This window comes from Hetaerina americana, unplaced genomic scaffold, assembly GCF_022747635.1.
Source record: "Hetaerina americana unplaced genomic scaffold, ioHetAmer1.1.p SCAF_3, whole genome shotgun sequence".
NCBI classification, from domain to species: Eukaryota; Metazoa; Arthropoda; class Insecta; order Odonata; family Calopterygidae; genus Hetaerina; species Hetaerina americana.
This window is the reverse complement of record NW_027286874.1, coordinates 76,752,497-76,774,257: the sequence shown is the minus strand read 5'-3', so window position 1 is coordinate 76,774,257 and position 21,761 is coordinate 76,752,497. Positions and strand designations below refer to the sequence as shown.

Here is a 21,761-nt window from a genome sequence, read left to right as displayed (position 1 = left end):
GGAACTTAGGCCCACGCCGAGAATTATATATCTAAGTTCAACTTTGCTTGCCACGAATCACTTTGGATTTCATTTCTGCAAGCAGCCTGCATTCGGCATCTGTAGCATGTGTGGCCAAATATCATGTCACTTTGTCCAATTGTCTTTTTTGCTCTAACTTACCTTCCATTATATTCCTATTGCCCATTGCATCACAACATGTGAGCATCAAGTCCTAACGGGTTTTTCTTACTTGTCTGGTGTCACTTAATATGGGTAATTACTTCTACTCTACTATGCATACTTTTCCTAGTTCTGCAAGATATCCGTACCATTTGATCTTCTGTATCTACTTCCAGTACTCTCTTATTTTTATATCGTCCACTTGTATACTTATTAACATCTCTCACTGTCAAAATGCAGCACAGTTTTTCATGGACTACTAGTGTTTGAGCATGGCTGCTGCTCAATAAGAAAATGAATAAAAAGGCTAGCTATAACCTTAGCTTTGATGGTTTTTTGAGTGGCATGTGTTCAAGAGCCTTAATTATCTCCATGAATTCACTTCATGTAAAGCCTCCCTCAGCTAAATGGTTTTCTTAGTCAAGAAAGGGTGTATTAACTAACAAATATGACCCATTTCTGAATTTTTATGGTAAGAGGTGGAACTTCATTTGGCAATTAGTGCCTAATCAAACTTTCAGGGATTGTGAAACCACAACTGAAAAGCTCCCAATTCTATTCACATAATAGTTTTGTTCCTTGATTATGTGTCTAGTAATTAGGTAACTGAGCCAGTCCAATATTTAAATGAGCTAAATATGTTAAAAATATTTACCATTTTATCTCTGGATTGCTTCACACTGAGGGCTGAATTATATATTTTCTTTTCAATGAAGGATTGAATAGTTTCCCTGGATATCTTTTGAGATATCAGCCTTCTTATTCACTAGAACTATTTTAATTTTTTAAAACTAGGAATAATCAATTATTTTAAGTTCTCCATATATCCAACCACATTTAATGAAAATTTTGAATGAACATTTGTTATTTTGAACAGGTAGCCAATGGTATTGTGTGGCAAACCTATGAGGTTTTTTTACGTCAAGGAATGTTGTGAATTGGTTTTTTCCTGGCAACCTTACATTTGAAAAAATATTTCTTCGTTACAAACCAAGTGCATTTGTTCTTTGGCAAAGCAATCACAATTGAAGGTTATTACAGCTATATTTCACTGTCTTCTGTTTAGTAAAATTTAGCGTAAATATATAAATACCCCAATGCTAATAGAATGAAAATTTACCAATTTTAAATAATCTATTTAAATTTCACACCTGCATTATACATCTACAAAAAATATTCCCAAGACTCAATCTAGTAGAAAAGGAACTATTATTGATTTATTGTTCAAGGGCACTTTGAACTAGTTCAAAACAGTTAATCATGTTCTTCAGGATGAAAGTTCTCGATAGGAAAGGTTGATCCCAATACCATTGATATAATTTATATTTAGCACTTCTTAAAAAGTTCGATTGACTACCGTAATCACAGTTATTAACCCAAAGATTGGTTTGATAGGTGAGGGTAGAGTTCGCCCAACTGCATGTGAAATTCAGACAGGGTAAGGGGACCAATTCCTTACACAGCAGGGATGAAGCTGAGGGTTCCCAGAAATCACTCAGACAGTAGTCAAAACTCTCTACCCCTGGACTACCACATCCCACCTACTATCATATTAATTTTAATATATATCCCATCTTAATGAATCTACAAATCATGATGCAAAATACCAATCGGTTGAAAAAGAGGCTGAAGCAGGTGTTCTTTAGGTCTCTATCCTGGGTCCTTTGCTATTTTTACTCTATATGATATGCCAGATTGTATCTTTGATGCCAAATGTATTCTTTTTGCTGATGATACTTCTATTCTAATAAATGCCAAAACTAGTCCTGGGATACAGCAAAAAGTAGACTCCACAGTAATATGCCTTCAAAATAACTTCTCAATAAAAGTACAAAATACAGAATGCGTGCATTTTGGCAAAAATCCATTTCTGTCGGAATAGAAATGATAAGGACTTTTGCTGACTGCATAAATTTCTTCGGTGTTCAAAATGGTCCCTATGTATTGACAACTTAAAATCTCAACTTAATAAAACTCTCTTTCAGCTGAGATATTTGTTTTTTAGTCCTAGCTTAAATATCCTAAAATGTCTTTATCATTCAAATTTTCAATCTTGATTATTATATGGTATTATATACTGGGGTGGCTCAAGCCATAGCCAAAAAATTTCTAAAGTTCAGAAACAGGTCATAAGAGCTATCTTAAACTTGCTTTAGGAGGTCTGCCGGAGTGTCCACTCCTGCAGGCCTCATTTTCACATGCTGCAAATTATATCACTGGCTGCTCTTTGTGTGTACAATCTAATCTTATTTGTTAAGGAAAACATGCATATATACGAACGAAACCTATATATCCAACATCATGATACATGTATTAAGCTTGACATATAAATTGAGGCAAGATAGTCTAATTTGAGTGGTGAGGGGTCATACCACCAATAAGCCAAATTTTTTAACCTGCTTCCTCCAGATTTGGAAGCATCTCCTTCAAATACTTTCAAGCATAATCTTAAAGAATACCTTCCTATTTAGCCTTTGTACTCAGTAAATAAATTTTCTGCAATATGCATAGACAGGTCTAAAATGCTGTTTTGTTAAATATCGTGATCTCATGTAAATAACTTTTTTTCATGTGATGAATCCTAGGAAATTGAAGTATATTTTTTTGTTATATGACAAACCATGTTGAAACTGCCTAAATGCATAGTGAATAGAGCATTATTATTATATATTTCACTGCACATCTTCAAAAACTATTTTCCATGACACTAATGTAATAATTGAAATCTTTAGTTACATATTTGTACCAGAAGTTTTTCTACCCAGAACAAATATAAAATTTAGTAAAAAGAGAATAACTGATTAGGAACCAGAATGGCAGTTTTCAAATTAGTCTCACCAGACATAAGTTAGGAATGGTGGGGAGTCTGGTTACTAGGGTACTGGCATTGTGTAACAAAAATCCCAATTCAAACCACAACAGTGGTAGGTATTTTTTGTTACTATTCCAGTATTATTAGTGTTGGTGATGTGGCATGAATAAAATGTATCTTTATCACACAGGGCAGTTGAAACAGTATACTATGGCTTTTGTGCACCATTTTTCAAGGATCATTTCACGAATTACTTAACATTTTCATGGTTTTACATGAAAAACACTTTTTTGAGCATCCTGAAAAATTGAGTCTCTAATATATTGTAAAAATTGGTTAATAACTCAACTGTGGGGCGATTGAAATTAAATACATGACACTGGACAAATCCCTCCACTTGGGACCAGCAGTAGGCTAGAATTTCTACTCAAGAAATAGGATGAAGAGCATATGCAACATAAAATAAGTTTTGAGGCAACTGCCATTTAATTTAAATGCTTCAAGAAAATTTAATTGATTTATTGGATAAAATTTAAATTAACTGCATTAGTATTCATCCATTACAACAGTTTTAAAGTTATTACCATAGCACAATCTACACGTTTAAGACACCCAGTAATGAAATCTTGAAAACCGTTAAAACCTTATTTAATTCCTTTGCTTCTAACAAATTCACACCAAGACCTTGCAATCAACTAAGATGCAAAACCTGTCCTATCGTCACCACTTCTTCTCTCACTGAAGAACTAACCAACTCTCACCCATCTTTCTCTTTCTCAAGCACTTTCACTGATGTTATTTACCAACCTTTGTGGAGCATTTCTTGACTAAATTAAGCTGGGATGATCATGTTCAAATTGTATATGTTAAACTATATTGAGTCATACTCCTACAAAAGATGATGCTCTCAAAGGCATTCCTCTTTATTACATACTATGCTTATCATTACCATATGCTAAATGGATTGAAACTGGCAATTTTCCTATTGTCAAATTCATCCTTCTCCTAAAAAAAAACAATAAGAATAATCTGTAATGCAGCTTCCAGAGATCACTATAAACCACTCTATATTGCTAACTATATGATGAGTTTACAGCCTACATATTAATCTTATGTGATGTAAAAGAAAATGTAAATAATCTCTGGCCAAGATCCTATGCACGAAACATGTCTAAACATCATATTCTCTTTTAGCTCTCCAATCCAAGACTGAAATTCATAGGCATCACATTATTCAATAAACAATCATCTCAAAACCATACTATCATTGGCTATCAACCAAGCCTTTTATGAGAAATATCTATTGTGATATATAATCATCTAATAATAAACAAATATTGAATGGTCAATGGAAGATTTTTACTCGAACTTTCTGTACAGCTGGTTTTGAGTGCACAGCCTACATAGAAACTGTATAAATTTCTATTTATTCCATAGACTTTTCAAATGGTCACAGTCCTGAATAGAGTTTTCTGATCAATGATCTTTTTAAGCCAACCTAGTGTCCAATGGCTGTATGTTTAGTTACTATTGACCTATTTCCTTCACTCTCCACGTAATTTTGAGCACCACTTGATCAAGGCAATGATGCCAAAAAAAATCAAATGATAAAACAAAACATTCAAATTTATGGCTGTACAAACCTCTCTGACTGATGGCAGTAATAGAATGTTTTTACTATGTTCATAGATATTAAAGCTGCTGTCAAAAGGAATTTATCAAGTGAAATAAAGGATTAGGAATACAGGCATGAGTATCATTTCAAGTTATCCTATGAAATTTATTTAAAAATTTTCTCTTGGTAAAGGATATTTTCAACAGGCCATTTTACATGCAAACATTTTCAATAAGTAAATAAGTACAGGTTCCAAAAGTACAGCTGCAGACATGAATGTAACAAGCATTTCCTTAATGGTTATTTTGCAGAAAGTAGTTTCTCATTACTATATCAAATACATGAGAGTGGTATTCATTTACTATAGATTTACACATTTTAAATTATGAAGTAATCAATTTGCAAAAAAATTTCAATGATTGCTTCTATAATTTATTGTCTGTTAAAGTAGAGTACTCTTTTTGAATTTCACTTAAGTAACATTTTAAATATATACATGGACGTAAATTAAGAGTTCTTGATATACAAATGCAAACCAAACCATTGCCATCTTCTAAAAGATTTATTCACAATTTTAAGTGCCTAACTTGGTTTTAAACAAAAGTGTTGTGGAGATTTGGATAGCAACAGATGGATGTCTGCATTACTGGTTACTGTCCAATTAAACAAAGAGTAAACAAATGTATTTACACAATAATACAACACTATAATTAGACCAAATAAAGCTTGCCACACATTTAATGTATCTACTAAAAATTATTAGAATAAGATTGATGGAACCTTGAAAAAAGCACACCGTACAGAAAGGCCATACCACCATTTAGTATTCCTTCTGTGAAAATAGGTCAAGTTTGCACATATTCAAGTTTTGGTGACTTGTTCCTTTGCGACTGATGTATCCTTTGACTGTAACCACTCCACTACACTTCCACTTCAGTGATCTCTCAGATATTGCGCAAAAGTTTTACCCAATTGAATAATTCAATAATGTTCAAAATTTAACTTAAATTGAAATTCTCAGGTGGTTCTGAGAAATGTGCTGGAGGTTGAGAATTCTGCCCCTCATTTTTAAGAAGATATATAAAACAAGAAAAGAAGAGAGAATGCATTAGTGATGCACTTCATTTGTATTTAGCGATAGATTCCATCACTGATTGAATCACGTGATCAATTTTTACCATTTGTTATCCTTGGTAACAATAATAGAATTACAAATAATAAAGCATAAAAAATATTTACAGATGATTTAAGTAGGCATTAATACTAATTCAGTTCATAGCATTACACAGTCTAAACTAAGTTTGTTTAGACTGTGTCACAGAGAGGTGATAAAGATATAAACATTTCAGCTCTTCCAATAGTCGGGGGAGTACTTTCAAACTAGGAAAAATATGCCAGTGTGTGCACCCATATACAAAATTTTAATTTCCAGTTCTCACTTTGATCTCAAATGGGATACGTCTTTTCCCTTGGATTGAAGGAAATATTATCTGTTATCAAACACGTACACATAATAAGAAAGAAAATATTTAATTTCATAATTCAACCACTTCAAACATTACTTACGAAGTGTTACGTACACACAAAAATTAATGGTCAAAATAATGAATCAGATGATTGTTTCACATCAATTACTTCTCTGCAGGTACAGAATCTTGGCCACAGTTTTGGTTTCTGACTCCACTTATGCCCAATCAGCAAGCAGGAAATGTCCTATTGAAATATGAAGGAGGAATACCTATAATTTTTTCCATTGAAACTACAAATGATAATAAAATTCATTTACAACAAAAAATAAATTCCTATAAATGGGTATAAGTCTTTTTACTGAACCTTAATATGAAAGGCAGTAACTTCTACGTCAGGAATTGATTCCACCCTTTATGCAAATTACTTTCAGCTGAGAATATTTACTAAAAGCAATTGTGTAATTTTCAATAAGAGCAGACAGAATACATGGTAGCAGTGCTGGCAATAAATTGAATGAGGTGTTGTGCATCCAACAAGTTGTACCATTCATTTCATCCTGAGGAAGTTGACAATATAATTCTTGAATAAGGTTTACAATAATATGTGACTGAATTAAAAAAACTTTATGAAATATAATAGGACATATTAAACTCCATGATCAAGTATGTAACCATTTGTCTGTCACAGATTAACAAAAAAGGGGAATTTCCATGCTTCTTGATGATGACAATATAAATCAAATAGAAACGGCAATTAGGATACATGATAGTTGCACACTAAGATTGACGTCTGTAAACTCATATGGATTGGTAATGTAAAAATTAAAAATATTTAAAACTGACGTATGATACAATAGCAATATACTCGTATCTTCACTTACATTTTCTCTGCACCTCACAAAATTCATCATACGGACATTTCATATCAATGGAGCAGATTTCATCAGAACTAAGCAGTGTGTATTAAAAGTGAGGTTCATCCTATCATACTTCCCTGTAACACTTCCAGTGATGAGATATTATTCCATTTTTGCATCATAGAACAATCTATGGAATAAGTCTGTCACAAAATAGCTAATGGAATTAATAATTTTAAAGTAATTCTGCTGTTTAATAAGGGTCCACTTAATTTGTAAATGGTAATAGTAGACACCTTTTTTCCAATTCTTTTATTGGGAAATCCCAAGATAGAAACTACTAAAATGTGCATTAATTTAATGGAAAGGACAACTATACCCACTGAAATACAATTTTTGGTCAAGTAAACCATCTTAGTTAATATCACCCAGTCAGAAATACATTTAAAACATATGCATATCAGATATTCAACATTAATAAATATATTCCTTACTATATAATGAAAATCTTTCTTTTACACATTATGACTTGAATTTTGAAATAGTAAATAAATAATGGCTTATTTAAAAGATCACTAGACCGAAAATACACTTCATTCTGCATTTTTAATTCCATACAAAAAACAACTCAAGATAATGTCCATAAACTCCATAAATTATATATGTTCTGCAAGACATCTCAAACAGCAACATCAGGCTTAAAACTACGGTCAAATGTAGCAAGCAGGAGGGTTCAAAACAGTGGCATATATCCCCTATTAAATGATGTATCTTGTCAATATTTTCATCAAAATTTTGTTTTTTTCATCTTGCTTGCTTCTGAGCTTCATTTGAGTCTACATTAATCCCAGCCATGTACCCCCTATTAAATTATGTAACTTGTCAATCTTTTAATTTAAATTTTGATTTTTTTATCTTGCTAGCTGCTGAGTTTCATTTGAGTCTACGTTAATCCCAGGAACTTCTAAGTATTCAAAATCCACATTTATAAGCAAGGGATTTAAGAGTTATGAGAAAGATTTGCTCTGGCAGCATACAAAACTTTAATGGCCAATTGAATGAAATCAAGATGAAAATTCATGCCCCTCCTCTGTTCTGTGCTATGATGCATTTTCTTGCCACTTGTAACAATCCAAACACTTTAGTTTCAGCATTAACAGCACAAAATATATTTATGCCAGGGTGAATTACCAACAGTACACATTTTCATAACATAATTCTTCAATCATATAACTGTTCATGTACACTTAATGGTAGCCAACTATTTGAACTTTAATTCAGACATGGGCACTTGGATTTTTCAACTATTTTCATTGGGCTCTAACTTGCTAATATTCAGTCAACTCCAGTACACTAGAATGCTTTCATGACATTCAACACAACACTACACTTTCAGTAAATAACTAGGCATTACGTTTCATTACACTGGAAGAAGAGACACTGGGCATTTTCAACTATTATAAGTGTATTTTGTAGGCCGTTTAAGAATAATTTCACTTGGTACACTAATGTCAACACTCTTCTTTTCCAGCAGTCGATAACAAAATAGATATTAGTCATCGTCTTTATCTCCAAGAGCACCAAATCATTTGGAAACAAAGTACATACCTACAATTTTCCAACCAGTCTGTCTCAATATTTCTTGACTTTATTAAAATTTGGGAAACTTGCACACATCCCCATTGAACAAAGCATAAGATAAAGTATTAGAACGCATTAAACTCTCTTGAAAGAGGAATTATTTTGGTCCCCACACAATGCACTTGTCAGCAACTGAATTCCACTCAATGGAAAAATGCCTTGCTCATTGACTTAAATACCCTGAAGCTTCTCTGAAACATTTATATTAAACTCCACTTGACACTTCCCCATAAAATTTCAGAAATAGTTTGAGCTTCCATTGAATCAAGTTTTTAAAAATACTCTTGTGCACAACAAATCAGGTACTATGAGAATATCACAGTACCAAGGTACATCATGGCATACAAGTTAAAAAGTGGAAGAAATAAAATTTGGCTGTAGAAATACAGAGTTCACTCACTGGACACTTTCAAAATGGATGACAGTGAAATATTTTTCATCACAACTGCTCTAGTCCTTAATAGTTTTCCTCTGATATAAATAAGTGGTCATTCATGTGGATCACCTGATTTCTAATTTAGCAATTCCAAATCAAAACACTTGTAACAAATAAAAAAATTAAATAAGAACAACACACTTGGGCATCACTTGGGTTAAAATTTCAAATGCTGAGTAAAAAATCTAAAATTTTTTTATTTCACGACCCAATTTCAAAAGTGTCAAAAATTTATCATCATCACCTGATGATAATGCTTTGACAAGGCTGATGTGTGATATTTTGTTGAAATTGGGCTGTGAAATACATAATAAAACTTTTATAGAAATGGATAGCTGTTCTTATTCTTGATTTTTAACCGACTCTTTTTTTTGTAATAAAATGAAGCAACATAATTAATTCTGAATATATGATACAACACACATTCTTGGTCAAGAATGAGTACTATTTAGTATTATATAATGAAAACTGGTGCAAACTTATATGCCATGATATATGATAATCTAATGCCATATAGTACATGGTAACCCAATATTAATGTTTTATGCATGTTCAAACACAAAGTCAAAGAATGAGGACCTGGAATACACAAACAGAACTACATACTGAAAATGTGTGGATGTTAGCTCAGAGCTTTGCAGTTAACAAATTAAATTTTACTACTTCATCCATATCTGCTTTTGATGTACAGTAACACTTCTCCATACTACCATAGTGGCCATAATGGAAGACTGATATTTTTCTGCTTGCAAGGGATAGTAACAACCCATCTTATTTCCGAACAGAAAGGAAAAACTACTTATCATTGGATGTAACCTAAACATCATTACTGTGTGGCTTAATCCACTTGAAAGTGCATTCAAACTTAATCCACCAAGACAATAACAAAAAACATGTATGCATGCCAGACATGGCAAAATGCCTGGAGTCATATTCTGTAACCCTTATCACCTACGTTGAATCACCTCTGGTGACATTGCCACTATTTTTATCATCATGAGGGGATAGACTTTGTATGCTATACGAATCATTAGTTATATAAGCATTCATATAAAATTTGTTGTAAAATCCAATGCATAAAATACTTTTATAGTAAACTTAAAACATTCTTATACATCAAAAGTATTTTCCTAAAATGACAGCTCAAACATCCTCACCATCTCACATTAACTGCCATCTTAAATGGAAGCCAATAAGGTATCTGTGAAGAAGTCACCATAAAAAAAATATAAATAAATTAATTACCTCAGTGCTTCATGGACACTAAGTTTTCCATGGCGTAAAAACATTTTCATAGTCCTCAAGTTAATTGAATCATTCACAAATATTACCACCATATTCACATGAGCAACCCTAAATGAAAGGGCCAGGCTTTCCCTTAAAATGTGCAACCACAGAGAATAATGTGACTACACATTCCACTTTGATTATCATATCTTATTTTGTGCTGTACCACTATTTTGTGCTTGAAATGTTTATGGTTTTATATTTAATTATTTCCTAAGCAATTCAAGGCAATATGAATTGGAAATAATGATCAAAACTGAATTTTGTCCCATGCTTTTTTTCCACAAAAATTTGATTCATTCATTGACACACTAGCTGTGACAAGCATTAAAAACAAATCATTTTATGGCCCACGAGAAATAAGGAGTGGAATACATTAGAAGAGAGATCATTAAAATCTAAAAATGAAGTAATTTAGTTGTCGAAACCTACTTACTACTGCAAGACACCACCATGGTGTTTAGCCAACATAGGCATGTGGACATATTCATTAAGCATCAGAATCAAAGAGAAGAGAGGTTAGGTGGTGGAAATTGAACTGTGACAAGAGGAGAAAGAGAGTACAGGGATATGGCATATTGATAGTAACCAACTGTGCAATATAAAATAACAAAATGTACCAATAAATTAACTTTCTTCGGACAAAGAAAATATATAATAATAACAATTACTGTATTTTATGGCACATAGGATGCACCCTCATATCAGTAGGGCACACACAAGAGAAAAAAGTTTTGACAGTCCCTAAGAAAGTCCTGCTAAATTATTGGGCAATTTTTTAAAACAAATAATTCCACTCAATAAGAAGAACACATGCTCTTTTTCAATAATCTGTTGGGATAAAATATGATCAAGTTTGTTCGATATCTTGTTTGAACCTGTTCCAACATTGCAGAAATGAGAAGTACCAGTCAAATCAAATAACAGTGATAAGCTTAACAATAACAATCCCAACTCCAACATTCTTCAATTGAATGATAAATTTTATTCAAGAGTAAATATAATGGAGTCAAAATAGGTAGTACTGACCATTTGGGGTAAGAATAACATTTTGTATTGAATGTTAACCAATAGAATTCGAACCTTCACATATAAGATGCACGTGATTTTTTTACCATAATTTTGGAAATAAAGGCACGTCTCATATGCTGTCAAATACAATACTTCTAGAAGAATAAATAAAAATGGTGTTTCATTAAACACCAATTTATTATGTCCTACTGGTTTCACTGTATCACTCTGTAATAGTTCTTTCTGTTAATGTCACAATTCCAAAAATTATTGACACCTAAAACTTAGCCTACATTACCTTTTGTACTTCAATCACAGAGGGGAGTAGGCTTAACTATAGAGTTGACAATATCGATTCAAATTTGAAAATAATGAAGTAAAGGTATGATGTGTGAGTAGGGGAGAGGAAAAGTAGTTGACAATTTGGGACAAATTTTGAGGTTAAGGGAAACTGCAAAAGATACAGAATGTGTGGAATGAATGTTTAATGAATTTTCAGGATTAATTGCTAACATTCACAAAATGAGGAAAGAATATCTGATTGATGTGATGAATTATACACCACACCATGAGCCTGGGTTTTCTCGACTATACCTCTATCAAATAAGTATGCACTTGTCAATTTCTTACAGCAGTCCATACACTTTATATTCCAGATTGTAAAAATAACATTTATAATTGGCAATTGTTTTCAAAGCCAATTTGGCAAAGTTCATAAAAATTTTTTCCTACAGCTACAGTTGATTTTATAATTGATCATGAGGAATTTGTCTTAAGACCAGTTATTATTAATTATGAAAATAACTTGTTGCTGAGTGGAACAAAGAAAATATATATCATGCAGTTTAGAATCATATGAAATACTGATTGCAGACAATATTTGACACAAGTATACATAAACCATATTATAAGTTCATAAGCCAAAAATATGATGATAGGCAATAAAATTAGCTTAGGAAGTAGCGACATTGTTGATAAACGAATTAAGCCAAATTTATTGTTAATCAATTAAAAAAACCATAAACACAGTAATCAACTCGAAGGTCGGTTTGGTAAGTGATGGTAGAGTTCATCCAGTACTAAGCCCGATGGCATGTGAAATTCACACATCAGGGTAGGGAGGCCAGTTCCTTTCCCTGTGCCAGTTAAGGTTCCCCAGAAAGATCTGGTACCCGAAAAATCACATAGTTTGGGTGGAGCTGCAGGTGCCCAAAGTGGCTTACCCAGGAATCAAACCTGGGCCCTCTGGTCAGTAGTCCAACGCTCTACCCCCTGGACTACCGCAGCCCTATTAATCAATATATCACAACAAATTTTCTTTGTATGTTGTGCTTATTAAGGATAAATTACTGCATAAATTAAGGAAAAACAAAAATTTTGCATTCCAAACAGCTCCAATAGCCAAAAAATATTTTTATTTTCATGGCAGTGTGTGTGAATAAATGCAGTTAGAGAATCATGCAATCATTTTGTTGCGTTTCAAAGACTATCAGGGTCCTAAACGTCCAATATGATAGATTTAACATGCAGATGCAACCCATAATTCATTCTAAAGAATATACCATCATCATTTTGCTATATTTTACGCACTAAATAATTTTGCTAGTATGCACTAAGTATGGACTAAAGCACTTGGGTTTTTGATTTTTTAGTCCCAGTAATTAGCTCCTATACCATTTGATGCTTTTTTTCTGAGCTTATGGGAAACCACTTCTTTAAAAACTATCCATTCCCCTTTGGTCTATTCATGCGTGCTTGGACATAGACTTGCTACCTAAAACCATCAGCCTTGATGGGAGCAGTTACCATTGAAAAGGAGAGGAGAATCATTTAGGTAAAAAAAGAGGAAAAAGGGGCTATGCTTTTTAAATCACTTGAAGTGGGCATCTAGGAGGGGAGGGGGATTTTCTCAGACAAGGCTGAAGATGCTCGTAATAAATTTTTACATTTGGTAGGCCATTTACCACACTACACCAATTCAAGAAGTTATTTCAACTACACTTAGCTGAGTGGTGTATTTGTTTGAAAGATGAGAGCCTTAATTATCAATGGTACTGCCAAAATTTTATAAGTTGTGTCATGCATAAAGTCTCTCAATCTCGATTAATACACAGTCCCATGATGGCACATGGGATAGAGTTTTTAAAACATAAAATTTTTTTTAGCTCTATGCAACAGTCTTCAAGTTAAATAACAATCTTTGATCATCCTCAAGATACACAAAATCATTAAACATCAAGTCAATGAATGAAGATGTTTGGTAGTTGCATGTGGCCACTTTTTGCCAAAGGGTAAGAAATAAATTGCGATTAAAATATCAATGCAAATTGCTAAGGAATTATGCCAAATAAATTACATAAATATCACCATTAAGCACTTATTAAAACAAAAAATGGCAATAATTAAGGGTTTTCCCACTAAAATATTCTCAGCTACCAAAGTTTACATTTGAATGTTGCAAAAAATCAGAATTAAATAAAACATTGCATTTAGGCTGATATGCTGCTGATCAAAGCTAACAATTTGTTTTCTTTGTCAACTGACATGGATGCATTTTATATAATATTAATAATTGTACTCGGATATAGAAATATAATTTATTTTTTAAGTACAAATTGAAATAAAACTATATACATCATTAATTGGTACTTAATGCTACATCTTTATGCCTTGAGTTTATAGGAGGAATCATGTAATTAAGTGGCACACAATTAAACTTGTACCAAAATTAAAAAAAAAATTAAGGGTGATTTTCAAACTGCCCAATTCCTACTTTTGGTGAATTTCTTTTGAGACTAATTGACCTTCAACTTCAGCTTATATTTCGCTACCAACTCAACCACATTAGTTTAGCTGATAATGGGTTAGGTAGAACTCACCTTACACTAAGCCCTAGAGCATGCAAAATTCATAAATTAGAGTAAGGTGCAGGTTCTTTTCATTCTGCTCCTGCAATTTTCCAAGAAGATCTGGTAGCCAAAAAATTAGTCTGTTCAAAGTTCGGGGTGTTGAAAGTCATGTGGAATTGAGCCCAGATCCTTTGATCTGTAGTTGAATACTAAGCTACCCACACCACAGATACCACACTTAGAGCCAGAGAGTATTCCTTCACAAAATTCATGATTGCAGATCAAAATGAAAAAGAAACATGCTTCTATATTTCCATTTATCCTTTCTTGCTCTCACTCTTTTTATAGCCAGTTCCCCAAACACACTCAGCAACATGACTTCATAATCGCTAATTTGAGGTGATAAGCAGTTGCAGATGAGAATGAGGGTTTTAATTGAATCATGACATCTGATGAATTTTGGGATATGGATGACAGAGGAGGAGGATAATATACTGATACATTCGGTAATGATGATTGCATTGAAAACATAATTAACTTTTTTTTAAATACACTGAGACAGAACAGTTAAATCTGGTAGACCCTTAGAAGAAGCCAAGAGCAGTAGTAAAATTCAAATAAAAGTTGGTGAAAAAGTATAAATCTTAGATTTTTCCAAATTATTTTAAATCAATCCTAAACATATTTTTTGTGTGAAACAGGTTATTAAACAAATTGATAGGAAAAACCTACTCTCTCTCTCTCACTCTTGCTATGCTGGCATACATTCAGACAATAACAGCAGTATATATAATGGGAAATAATTTGTGCCTGATTCGACATTGGCCATCTCCATCATCAAACCCATTTGCTTTCATGTGATTCATAAATTGCTTGTTTCTACAGCTTGTGTGAAAATACAGAATAAATAATATCACAAAACTTAACTTAAAAACAATTAAAAAGTTCCTTTTTAAGTCCCTTGAATTGCATTATGGCAAGAATTTTCAGAATCATTTCCATGCATGGCATTCAGTTTTCACCCTTGATTTATAAAATTTTAACCTCCAAAAATTTAACAAGAAAATTATACGATAAAACAACTATTTGACCATGACCCTGAGGTTGCAACATAATTAGGAGGTGATTTTGGAGCACATAAACCCCCTTAACAATGAGGTAGTACAAGCATTTTCACAAGTAAATATCATAACAGGTCTTTCTATCCATCATTAATTACCTATAACTTTTCTTTTACATCAATCCCTAAATTTCAGAACTGAAATCATTTCAAGGTAAAAACACCAGTTTATATTTGCAAGTAATTATAAAATTATGTGATCAGCCACTTTCTGGGGCAAAAACTGGACAGCTGGTTTTAATCCTCCACTCTTCATCTCAAGTATCCTTTATTCAATTAATGATGATATATTCCTAACTTTGTCTCCAAATATAAAAGGAAGTTTGCAATCTAAATTACTTTTTACAATTATTATATTACCCAATCACAGTTAAGTTCAATGCACTCAGAAAAATATACACAAAACCAATTTACAATAAAATTACAGGCTTAAATAACAACTATATGCTACTACAAATATTAGTATTTAGTGAGAGATTAATTCAGACCAGTTGGGAGTTGGAGCCATAACAACTGACCGGTTAAAATTTGCCATAGGGGTTGCAAATTTATGCCTGACAAGGAAAGTTGATAGCACATCTGCTACTTTATCAGGAACATCTTCATGAACAGCGTGGCCACACTTTGGAAGCACCTGCATTTGAAATTTTCCTGGAAAAAAAATATCTGCTTATAGTACCACTGTTGTAGCCCTTGACGGTTGAATGAACACATCCAACAAACAACTACTCTAATGAAGAGAAGCCTTAAACAATAGCATTGGGCAGTGAAAACAATAAAAAGTTACTTCATAACAGGTGTCGATTCATAATTCATATAGTTAACGCTTCCCCAATACCACTTGAACCAAAAACTTTCTTGATTTCAGAAAAACACCAGGACGTACTCTAAAAAGTCACTTTAATGCTGTTCCCACCATTTGAAAATGCCTATTTGTTAGTATTATACACACAGTGGTCATCATGATACATGGAGCACAAAACAAAATGATTCCCAAGCTACGGTAGAAAATGCGCAATAAGGATACTAAGTAGGCTTATCATTGATTAATCAAGGGTGACTAAATGCATATGCGTTTAATTTGTCATTTCATTATCATTGTCATCAAAAAAAGATGAAAGTTTATTTTAATCACCATATACCTTGCATTTGACCAACAGTTAGAGCCTTATCAAGCCGATCAATTCCAGCCAAAAGTAGCAGCTTTGGAACAGGAAGAACCAAAAATGCAGCAGATAACCCTTGGAACCATCCAGGCCAAAATACTTCTGTTCTTGCGAGGTCAATTCTCCATTCGTAACCACATTTTGTTGCCACAGAAGATTGTTGGGAGCAAGGCTGAAAATTAATTAGAATTACATATCTCAGCCACAGAATAACAATTCTACAAAATATACATATTCGACCTATAAAATTAAAAGTTTTTGGTACATCTTGTAGGATTGACCAGTATTTTTAACTAATGTAATCAGATTCCAAAGAAACTGCAGGAGATGCCGCAACAGTAACTTTTAACAGAGTCATCCGCCAAATTGTTGCATTGTAATGTAATCAGAATCCATAAGAGTGACATACTTTACAACAGTTTTTACTTAAAACTAGGTAATTTACCTCACTATAAGCTATATGAGACTTACACTGAATGATATCATATTAATCTGAATATTAGTCTTAAATAAAAATGAACAAAATGTTTTACTTTTATGGGTGTCTTTTCAGTAGCACATGAGTGAATGAAAAATGTACCAATTATACAAATAGTTGGTAAAATTTTAAATAGTGATACTTAAAAATAGGATACAATGACTTTAAAAGTTGGCATTCCACAGGGTGGGAAACCATTGTAAATAATAAAAGTGAAGTGTGCACATTGCTACACACTCACTTCATCACAGATTCATGTTACTGGGCTAACCAATGGCTTTTTAAAGCTTTCCTGGCTCTTCACATCATTTCCTTCCCCCTCTTCCTCTTCCTTTATGGCATCATCCCTTTGAGTCTCCCCAAGTCTTGATCCAGGTGCTACTGCAGCTGCATTGATATCACTGCTCATGTCATCAAAAGATTTGTTTTGTAAGCTATCCACATCATTTGTTGCTGTTTGTCCAGTACTGGCACTGTAAAGCATTTTCACAATTAACAGATGATAAGCTCAATTGCATACGTATGATGCTACATATCCATGTGCATCCTTTTGTTTAAATATTGATACCACTAAACACAGTTATCGATACAAAGGTTGATTTGATAGACGGGGACGGGGGATTGATAGATAGAGGGTACGGATCACTTAATACCAAGTCCAAGCCAAGAAAAACCATTCAGCTTGGATGAAGCTGAGGGTGGTCAGAGGAATCACCTGGGATTGAACCCAGGCCTCTGGTCAGTAGCCTAGCATACTATCCACTGGACAACATTGCCCATTGAATTTCAATCTTTAAAAAAATATTGAATGTCGGAAATGGAATGTTATGAAAACAATGCCTACACTTTTCAGTCACTAACTAATCCTCTTGGAGATAGGCCCAGTCATTGCCCTCTCTGGATATCAGTCTCAAATTTTAAATCTCTTAAATGTTGTAAAATGAGTAAACAGACTATATTTAAAATATAGATGTTTACAAGAAGGAAAGTTTTGGGAGGAAAAGTTGAACCTTGCCTTTGACTGGTGACGGTAATGAAGACCCACTTGAGTTGATTAATTTTGGTGGTGAAAAACTTAGACTTAAAACTTAAACTTAAAATAGAAAAATCAAATTTCATAGCATTGATCACAGGGACTTAGTATGAAGGTATAAAACAAAGGTATGAAATACTTTGATATGGAGCGTAGCTTTGCATACTACCTTGATCAAAAAGTTCCCGGAATAACCACCCTGTGGCGCTCCCATCGTTCCGATTTGAGTTCTGTTTTTTTTGTTAAATTGGTACATCTGTTGTTGATATTCCCTTTAAATCTTAGTGTCATAACTTGACATTTGCAAAAGTTACGTAGCCAAGAGTACATCTATCTCTGTGTGTGTTGGCGATTTTTTACAATTTTGCGTAAAAAACGGATTTAGTGGCGCACGGACGTTGGAAATGTTGGAAAAGTGTTTCGGCAACGATTCTCTAAAAAAAACGGTCGTTTACCAGTGGCACGAGCGGTTCAGAAGTGGTCGTGAGTCAATCGAAGATGATGAACGCAGTGGCAGACCATCGACATCGAAAGTCGGTGAAAAAATTGATAAAGTAAAAGAAATGTTGGTCAATAACCGCAAATTAACCATCAGAGAAATAGCGGAGGACTTGAACATTGCCTATGGATCCGCCCAAGACATTGTGGTTAATGATTTGGGTTTCCGTCGTGTAGCAGCAAAGTTGGTGCCAAAAGACCTCAATTTCATGCAAAAAAGAGACCGTGTTGACGTCGCAAAAGACATGATTTGCGAGGCTGAATCCGATCCCACATTCATCAAAAGGATCATTACTGGAGACGAGACGTGGGTTTATGAGTACGACACGTAATCCAGACATCAGGCAAGTGAATGGCGTTCACCAAATGAGCCGAGACCAAAAAAACCACGTCGTTTTCAGTCAAAAAAGAAGGCAATGCTGACGGTTTTCATGGATTACAACGGTGTAGTGCATCATGAATTTTTGCCAGAAGGCCAGACAGTAAACAAAGAGTATTATTTGGGCGTTATGAGACGTTTGCGTGAAGCAATTCGCCGAAAGAGACCAGAAATGTGGGCAGAAAACTCGTGGATTTTGCACCATGATAACGCACCGTCGCACAGTGCTATCATTATTCGTAATTTTTTGACGAAAAATGCAACAAATACCATCCAACAGCCACCGAATTCACCTGATTTGGCTCCCTGTGACTTCTTTCTGTTCAATCGAGTTAAAAAACCATTACGGGGAACGCGTTTTAGCAGCCGAGAGGAAGTAATGGAAAAATCGCAGGAAGCACTGATGGACATACCGAAAACCGAATATAAAAAATGTTTCGAGGATTGGATCAAGCGCTGGCATAAGTGTGTTGCAGTCGATGGGGATTACTTTAAAGGGGACAATATAGATTTAGATGAATAAACTTGTATTTTTAATTTTCTGAATAAATTCCGGGAAATTTTTGATCAAGGTAGTATTACTGAAAATTGCTTGTCAAGGAAAGAATAAGAGAGTAGACAGGAAACTTGTTCAATTAAAGAGAAAGGGAAGAATAACCTATGGATGGAAAGGGAGACACGTGTCAAGTGACAAACATGGTCACTGAAGCAGGATGATATGCATACATTGGAGGCTTTTGAAATGTGGGTGTGGAGAAGAAGGATGGTGAAGGTAAAGTGGACAGAAAGGAAAAAAATGAGGAAGTGCTGGGTACGGTGGGGGAGGAGAGGGGATTCTTGGGGGGAGGAGGCAGGATTTATGGATGAAAAGCATATTGATTGGCAGTAGAATGTTGAGGACTGTGCAGAGGGGAGAATGTAAGGCAAACGGGGAAGAGGCAGGAAGAGGATAGGAATGTTGGAGGGAATAAAGGGAACAAGGAAGTATACGAGGGCGGTTCAATAAGTACCCGTGTTTGACGACAAAGGGCGTTCCTGAGGGAAGTTTGTGTTATCATCGTGTGCTGCCAGCTATCAAACGACGGTGAAACAAATTTCAGACTGATTTAAATGTTAGTTTGGATTTGGCAGCCATTCGATTAAGACGTGTTTCATGATTTTTGCTAAGATGGAAAAAGAGCAGTATCGTTCGGTAATTTGCTTTTTGTTTTTGGATGGGAAGAAATGCGAGGATATAAAAGCAAAGTTGGATGCTGTTTATGGGGACACTTTGCCATCTATGACCACAGTTAGATATTAGTTCAATTAATTTAAATGCGGGCGAACATCTGTTTTTGATGAGGAGCGACCAGGATGCCGGGCAGACGTGGTTACCGAGGAAATAATTCAAGAAGTCCACGCCATGATTCTTGCTGATCGATGAACAAAAGTGCATGAAGTAGCAGAGGCGGTGGGTGTGTCGACCGGAACGGCAATTAATATTTTACATGATAAGTTGGCGATGAAAAAATTGTCGGCCCGATGGGTGCCGCGATTGCTCACGGTGGACAACAAGCTGATCCGGAGTTGTCACCGCCAAACTGCATGAACTACGTTATGAATTGCTGCCGCACCCCCATATTCACCCGATCTGGCTCCCTGTGACTTTTTCTTTTTCCCTAACATGAAGAAATGGCTCGCGGGAAAAAAATTTAGCTCAAACAAGGAAGTTATCACCAAGACAGAGGCGTATATTGGAGAGTTCGACAAATCCTATTTTTTGGAGGGGTCAAATAATGGCCGGAACGTTGGGAGAAGTATCTTTCTTAAAGGGGACTATGTTGAAAAATAAAAAAATGTTTTTGAAAAAATGGTTTCCTATTTCTAACACGGATATGAAGATGGACTTCTTGTAGAGTAGGATTTTGGGCTGTGTTCTGTTAGGAGATTTTTATTTGGTAGTTTTGCCCATCATCAAAACCTAACTTAACCAGTAGATTTCCTAATAATAATAATTTGTGAATGTTAACGGTCAGGATGAACCTACTGTTTCATAGAGGCTGCTCAGAAGGCTTCCCATCTTTGGGAGATGGATAGAAAGAGGAAATAAGTGCAGCTAGTACGGTCACAATAATGATAGGCCAAACTTACCAAGTTTACTTTATCTTCTTTAACTCTTAAAGCTCTGTATTTTCATGAGCAGTAGCTTAACAAATGAAAATTAACAACTCTTTCTGGAGAAAGATCATGTACATGTTTAACAATAGAAAGAGGAAGAAAATAATACAAGAGGATGGTTTGAAAAGTTTCCAACCTCAGAAAAAATACCTTGTACCTTTGTTAGGTCGGAAACTTTTCAGACCATCCTTGTATTTGGCAATACATTAATTACAATATTACATTGAATCTCACGAAGAATAAAAAGGTGTTGCCATCGGAAATTCCTTCTTTACCTTTATTTTTGATTGGTTCTCATTCTACCTAGCTTCAGAGACCTCTCTTATGAACCTGATATCAAAAATATTTAAATGAGAAGAGTAATGTGGAGAATGGGTTACTCTACCGAAGAGAATCGAACAACCGGAGAATTTCCAGTTTTGGTGAAACCAATGGTAAAATTATTCAGCTGATTTATATAGATTTCCTTTTTTTCAAAGGAATTTCATGGTTAAAGATGAAGGCCATATTCAACGAATGATGATTGCAATGAATTGCAATTTGCTGAGATGTTTTATCTTTAGCATTTCTTTATCATTAGCATTGAAACATAATGAGGAACAAGTCATATCTGAAGTGAATACATACTTTTTTATCTGTCCTGGCATTGATACTCGGGCAGATTCAACATTTCTGACTTGCCCACTTCTGACACTAAAACAAAAAAAAAAACAATAAACCATTACCTCAAGAAGAAATAAAGTCACTTCTTTCTATGAAATAAAACACACGATTATTTATTTTCATTTAAT

The 21,761-nt window shown here is 34.2% G+C and overlaps 1 protein-coding gene across 1 annotated transcript in view; it reads right to left on the bottom strand.

Annotated features, from left to right (window-relative positions):
- Positions 1-4,739: 4,739 nt before the first annotated feature.
- The window catches only part of LOC139690074 (protein phosphatase methylesterase 1), a 32,026-nt gene continuing 15,004 nt past the window's right edge, over positions 4,740-21,761 (bottom strand). The window contains exons 7-11 of the mRNA XM_071587275.1: positions 21,598-21,663; positions 17,175-17,376; positions 16,402-16,597; positions 15,778-15,910; positions 4,740-6,302 (exon numbers count right to left, since the gene is read on the bottom strand). Coding sequence (XP_071443376.1) covers positions 6,284-6,302; positions 15,778-15,910; positions 16,402-16,597; positions 17,175-17,376; positions 21,598-21,663 — 616 coding nt within the window. The 3' untranslated portion in view covers positions 4,740-6,283. The remainder of the gene's footprint in view (positions 6,303-15,777; positions 15,911-16,401; positions 16,598-17,174; positions 17,377-21,597; positions 21,664-21,761) is intronic.